The sequence below is a fragment of the Lolium rigidum genome, chromosome 2 (assembly GCF_022539505.1).
Source record: "Lolium rigidum isolate FL_2022 chromosome 2, APGP_CSIRO_Lrig_0.1, whole genome shotgun sequence".
Classification (NCBI taxonomy): domain Eukaryota; kingdom Viridiplantae; phylum Streptophyta; class Magnoliopsida; order Poales; family Poaceae; genus Lolium; species Lolium rigidum.
The window spans coordinates 28,002,212-28,009,575 of NC_061509.1; the positions used below are offsets into that span (position 1 = coordinate 28,002,212).

General features: G+C 42.7%; 1 protein-coding gene across 1 annotated transcript; it reads right to left on the bottom strand.

Annotated features, from left to right (window-relative positions):
- Positions 1-3,288: 3,288 nt before the first annotated feature.
- LOC124691485 (high-affinity nitrate transporter 2.1-like) lies at positions 3,289-4,812 on the bottom strand. Its single transcript, XM_047224764.1, has one exon. It carries the CDS (start codon positions 4,810-4,812, stop codon positions 3,289-3,291), a length of 1,524 nt encoding a protein of 507 aa, XP_047080720.1.
- Positions 4,813-7,364: the final 2,552 nt, after the last annotated feature.

Here is a 7,364-nt window from a genome sequence, read left to right on the forward strand (position 1 = left end):
GGTACAGCAACGAGCAACATGAGCTATATATGAGGTTCTTTTTGCTTTTTAAAAAAGTTTTTTGTCGACGTGCTTAACTAAATTATGGTCAATTGAGTAAGTGTCACTACATACTTCCTCTTGTCAGATTTTACAACGTCATACACTCATTATGGTCAGAAATATGTAAGTTATGTGCCATAAAAATTCTACCCTTGGGAATTTTCTTCTATTACAAATTTCACAGTATATTTTTATGCCAAAATGTATAGTCAAATTTACATGAAATATGTGCGAGCCAAAACATGAAAAGAAGGGATTCTCATTCTTAAAAAAATTTATTTGAAAAGTATCGGCCGGTACAATATAAAGTAGCAACGATCATTTTTGCTAGTGATTGCGTGTGACAACAAGAGTGCGTCACGGTGAAGACAAAGCATGCATGATCCATTATAGTTAGTTAACAACAAAAAATACATTTAACAACTTTTTTTTGCAAAATACTTATTCAATTAATTAATTAATTAACTACAAACTAGCTAGCAGCGTCAACTACAAGAACCATTAAAGTAAACATATTTTTTCAGTTAACCAGGATTCGTGTTAGCCCAACGTTCCTGGAAGTGTCGTTTCCTTTTATTGTAAAGAAAGCGAAAGTACAGCTCAGTTACATGCTGGAGCTGATCTATCAATCCACAGCGAATGGCTTATCACCAGCTACAACGACATCTCAATATATAATAGAGCAACATAATCAGTGGAGATGTGCACATCGGGGTCGTGGATATTGCCTGATCAAATGTCAACTCTGATTGTCCAATTAAAACGGATTAGATCGATGTGCAAGCTCTTATGTGAACTTACTTGGCGACGTGGATTTATGATATTTAACTAGTTGATTTGATGCATAGACAACAAACTAGCTGAGGCTAAGGTGGGGATTTTAATCAAATTCAGCAAAGTCAAACCAATAAGGTGCATGAACTAAAAGTTGCAATCGTAAGTGATTGATCATAGATCATAATCTGTTTTAGAACAGGGCAAGATACACAATGAATTTTGCATTTCTAATTGTCTATGATCATACATGTTTACTAGATAGGAAAATGAATGCGTATTAACTTAAATCCGAATGTGGACATGAATATCTAGATCTGAATTCAAATATGGCATGAATATGTGTCGTATACATAGTCATGCTTGGATATTTCTTGAGCATAAAATCACTTGTTTCCTATGAATATCACTTAGATTGGCCCCATAACAGTAATCAAGAACTTCAACACGTAATTAAATTATGTGATCAAATTCAATATTATGTTGGACAAATAGTACCATGGCTTACTGCTACTTTGTTTTGTGCATGTAACACAACATAGGTTTTGAAATGAAAATTAGTTTGAAGTTGGAACTCCTTAATGTAAAGTTGGCACTTGAGTCTTAGGTATGTCCTCAAATTGATATTTTATCCCAATTGTAAGCTTTGAATATCATTAACAAATGTTTCTACACTCAACCAAAATGGATTCATTATATGCTCAAAAATCATGGCATGATATATAGTAACAACCAAACTATCTTTGTGAACATACTATTGAAATCTGGAAGAGGTGTAACTTTCTCTCTTGATAGCGGGACGGATGGGATGTTCCAGAGTTATGCATGCACAAAATAATGGAAAAAAATGCTTTGCAGGCACCCACCCACCCCCCCCCCCCCCCCACCTTCTATGTCAAAAATGGTATAATTATTAGTTTTGGTGAAAGTTAACTAAATTTATGTAGAAAATCAATTTTATTATAACCATCATAAACTATACTTTCATATTATAGATCTATTTTGGAATAGACGAAGTAAATACAAGTCTGCGAAACAAATAACATGGTTTGTCTTGAAACTACAGATTTGAATTATGTACTCATATGTTACTCTCGGTCGCTGCCAAACTCTTTTCATAAAGATCGTAGGTAATGCTCCTTATAAACCCAATCAATACAAAAATTGCCAAAGAAAACTATTCTCAAACTGTGTTGGGCTGGCGGGTGGATTGCTGGAAAGGGGCACGAGCATCGGCTCCCGGCCATGTGCAGCCGTGGCCTTCCTATCGGGGCAGGGCACATGTTTCCCGATGTGGCGGTCGTTCAAGCTGCATCTCAACTTGCTACAAGCTTCCATAGTGCTGCCCCGGTGCGGTCAAGTACAACAGCGCATCGATCCGATCCAACTCGATCTTAGCAGTCTCTGTTGCTGCCACGACATGGCTTCTCTCTAAAGGTGCGCGAAAGTCCCACCGGTGTACTCGAGTTTTCAGTGACATGCTGCTGGCTTTGTTGGCCGCAAAGGGATGTATCTTCACGAACAGTTGGGAATGATTTCTTCCTTTGAGATGCAGGACCTCCAAATATGGCAGGCCCGCAATCAGGCAAACAACAACTTGGTGGTGTGGTACCGACCAGAAGCACCAAGTGACTTCCTCGACAAGCTTCCAACAAATTCTCATATTGAGCAGAGCAAGCCTTTGGGCCTTTATCCGCCACGGGAGATCTACAATATGCTCATGAGCAGTCTGCTTAAGAGGGTGGTTGGCCGCATCCCAGAGTTTTGAAATCGACTATGCATTTTTTCCTAGGAGAAAACCCATGATATTTTTGCGTTTTGGCTAGATAAAGCAACAAAAACTGCTTCCTCGAAGCTCAGCTTTGGAGGAGCTACCCCATGTTTGACATTCGGTTGAACTTAGAACATTGCCAATTCCTTTTTTAAGGCGTTGCCTTTGTTAGATCTCATGCTGCTTTGTCCCTCGATTATGATCCACATGATAGTTTGGTGGTAGGTTGCGTGTGAGATGCTTTCGTGAGGCCTGTCTATAGTGGATGGCCTCAGGTTTTTTTCTTTCCTTTTTGTAAGATGTTATATATATTCGGATGGATGCTTGACATTTTTGCATCAATGCTTGGCTTTTTCAATATTTAAGAATATATGATTATGTACATCGATGCAGAGGCAGGAGTTATCCTCGCTGGACAAAACAAACTCCCCTTCTGTTGGCCCATCAAATCTTTCAGTTTATTTGCCAGCAAGAACAAATGGAGATATACATTGATACATCAAAATTCGAAGGTGTGCCTCTCAAAAAAATACAAATCAAAAGTGTGGTAAATTACAGACAACAAGGGCCCTCGCATGAATGCAGAAACCATAATTTGTGCTTTCACAATAAGAAACGATTTACCTTGAAGTGTTCCAGAAAATAAACTCATATAAGCCTCATTACCCGCAGATGATATAGGCGTGAATGACAACCCAGTCTTATGCGTGCTGGGGAGTGTTGTTCGGCGGGGTGGCAGACGCGGCGAGGATGATGTTGCGCCTGCCACACTCCGAGATGGAGTTCTCGGCGAACTTTTGCCCCGGAATGTGGAGTCCATTTTTCTTCTCCTCATCTGTCCACTCGGACCCATAGTACTCCTCCGCGGTGGCGTCAGCGCTGGCAGGGAAGAACATGGAGCCCCACTGTGGAAAGTGCACAAATGCGACGGGAAGCGTGCAGCACATTATCATGATGCCCATGTATTGCAGACCAGTGCCAGTTGAATATTGCGATGACGTGAAGAAAAGCAGCTGCGTAAGCCCCGCGCCAAAATTGCCACCAGCACCTGTAAGCCCAGAGATGATACCGAGGGACCGCCGGGATATGAAGGGCGCAACACCAAAGGTGGCACCACAGGCAGCCTGGGCACAAATGGAGAAGAGGACCATGGCGGTGACCGATGCTGGAAGGGCGGTTGCGCGACCGAGCCAGACGCAGAAGGCACCACCAGCAGTCTGGAGTATCCAGAGGTTCCAGAGGCGGGCACGCATACCAAAGTAGCGAGCACCGAGGTCTGAGAGGTAGCCCCCCGCGGGGCGAGCAACGAGGTTGGCCATGCCAAAGCAGGCTGCGATGGTGCCAGCGGTGCTGAGATCTAGGTGGAAGTGGTCGAAGTAGTACTCGGCGATGACATTGTCGGTGGTGAGCTCGACACCCATGCTATATCCGTAGAGAAGAACAAAAATCCATGTCCGGTAGTTTGTGACAGCGCCCCATAAGACCTTGGAAAACTTATCTTTCTTCATATCTCCTTTCTTTTGAAGGCTTGCAAGGTTACCATCAGGGAGATCTTGCCCCATTGTGAGAACTAGTAGACCCATGACGATGTGCATGATCCCCGGCACAAAGTAGGCGATGCGCCATGCCACGAATGCGGTGGCACCACACTTTTTGATGGCATGGAATACGAGCGGCATGATGAGTTGAGTGGCACCACCACCCATGTTTCCCCACCCTGCCGCCAGTCCATTGACTGTGCCAATGATCTTGCTGTTGAACATGGTGCTCATCCAGTACTGGCATGACACGAACGTGGCGAGGGAGAAGCCAATTAGGAAGCGGACCGTGATATACCCTGCTGCGTCGTCAATGAGTGACATGCAGAAGACGGTGGGCGCAATGAGCATGACGAGGAAGGCGCAGCCGTAGCGTGGACCGAGGAGGTCGCATACGGCGCCCATGACAAGCCTTGAGAAGATGGAGCCGGACACTGACGCTACACCGGCGTTGCCAATATCGGCCTTGGCGAGGTTGAGATTGTCGCGGATGATGGGCACCAATGGTGCCGCGGCGAAAGTGGAGACGAAGCAAGTGAAGAAGGAGATCCATGAAAGGTGAAAGGTGCGCATGTGCGGGTTGGCGAAGGAGAAAAGCTTGAAAGACTTGGCCTTGTTCTCTGAATCCACCGGCAGCGAGAACTTGCTCGCCGCCCCGTCGCGCTGACCGCTGGCCTCCACCTCCATATCTCCCTCTCCTTTCTTTGGCTAGCTTACCTAGTTGCACCGGCAACTAAGAGTAGCTAATTGTGGTTCCTGATGCTGCTCTTGAGCCTCGCTTGCAATGTAATGGCAATGTGGCTTATGCTTTCATTTCTCATCGGCGCCGTATTTATAGCATTTGCAGGCCATCACATTTGACAAGGCATTGGGATCAACATCTCTTTGCGGATGGTAATTTGTTTATTAGCATATCGTCTAATTAACCACCGTACTGCATCTGACGAAATCATAGTACGGCGCCTCTGGGATTAAACAAGGGGCGTGTAGAACAACAGAGTCGAGAGGACAGGAAATAATCAACGGGATAATTAACCTCGTCGCCGCATCTCTCTTCTGTCCTCGGCCCGTGCGATCGACCAAGGATCAGAATATTCATATGCACAGTTCCCGCGTAGGAAGATGCAACTTTGATTTAGCAAAGGAAGAGCTTTAACAAATTTTAGCACAGTTAGGCCTGCGTACCTTTTTATTTTTGACTTTCAGTTAGCCCTACGTACCTTCTAAGAGATAAACGTGTAGAACTTACTTAACACCCATAGACACAGAGTAGCAAGCACAATAAGATTACAAAAATAACTTTTTGCCAAATTTAATGCCCTATATCCTTCAGATACTACAAATTGGAATTATGTGGATGAACTTTGCGCAGCAGAATATATTGGGATTTGTTTCCTTTTCTTCTTACAGCGTGACAAGGCTTATAGAAGAATTAGTTTCGTAGTTGGAGTGCACAGACCTGAGGTTAAACTATTGAAGACCATTAAATATCATTCTATTTTAACATAATAGGAACATGTGCTAATTTATCTGTTTGTGCTTCAATGGTACAAATTAAATATCCTAAGTAAATAAGAATCAACTTATTATGTAACTTAGAACATTTTTTATAAAGGAAATATATTAATATCAAAAGATACTAATTAGAACCAGCATCTGCAATAACGTAACATCCTAATGATAGTACGGATTCACACATCTAAAAAATAAAAAAAAAAGTTAAGAAAATAAAATTCCCGCTACAGCATTTCAGCACCAGTAACAACAATACAACCATCACCATGACAACACCTGAACTCGAGTCTCCAAAAACGATGCCTCCAAGAAGGTAACAGTGCACAAGCGTCATCATCGTCTGACCAAAAGATCTTAGGTTTTCACCCTGAAGATAGTTTCCGCTTCCAAAACAAAGCCTTGAACAAGGCCATTGCCAGGCACAACCAATTAAGGCTAAACCTTGAATTTTCACCCTGAGAGGTAAGACTCTGAACTTCACCTTCCACCCCCACTTACATATTGATGTAACTTAGAACATGAAGTTGTGAAGTATTCAATTGTCAATATATCTTACATGTGTACTTATAACAAAAAATAGTTTTGCAATTGAATCATTGACATCTAGCGCAGTTACAAAATTGAGAATGGTAATAGCTCCATGTGTGCCGCACTAATACAGATCGGGCCATTTAACAGCCCTGGCCCTAGGCAAGGCACAAAGCAGCTAAATATGGTGCAACGTGACCAGTCACACATGTTTGAAGCTGTGAAATTATACAGTCTACAATGTTGACAACATCACACACGATTCACTTTAGACAAGCGTGTGGAACAAATGACGCATGGTCTATCATACCGAAGTGTGCTATGTGGCGGCCTATCGCACATGATGTTTTGAGACAAACCGCCTACATATGAATTTTGCTATGATTGTTAGGGAAAAACGCACCCCACATCGCTGGCGGGAGATTCTTAATCGTGTGCATTGTTTACCACCAAGCTTTCTCTCCTTATACTTTACGTTATCACCCATTTGGAACTTCATACAAAGACATGTCTCCTGCGGTTTCTCAAAAAAGAACAAAAAACACCTATGCGAGACTATCACTGTCAGGGTAAATGGCCTATGGGGAAGTCTGATATTCCACTTCTTTCAAAGGTTCTACATGATGTACATGGTTGTTGGATTTCATGTCTTTTCTTCACTTTTGAATGGTATCAGATGAGATGAGACAGGGTGGGGGAAGTTGGTTGACCTAGCATCAATTAGGTTCTCCAAGTCATAGTGCTGACAGGTTGCTAATGAAACGCGAGGCATACGGTTTCAGTTTGCTACTTACAACTTTTGCAACGATTCAACAGGCAGGATGATCGATCGCATAATCGAAATGCTCTGACTTTGCAAACTGGCCCTGCTGGCTTATGTCAACCCGTGACGCTGATGACAGCATGCAAGGGGACAAGTAATGATCTCACCAACTATAGATTTTTTTTTTTTTTTTTGCGTGGCTCTTGGTGGGGACTAACATAACGTACATATCTTCGCACGTTAATTGCTGGAACTAAAAACAAAAGTTCAATCTCATATAGTTCCCTGGAGTCTTTCCTTTCAACACGTAACGATATTCCTCTGTTATTGATAAACGCATATCTGAATTTGATTTTCGGTTGTCTACAAGAGAGGCCTGTGCTGATTACATGAGATGGCACTGGACTGCATTGTCGATCTGTTGGATATTTGC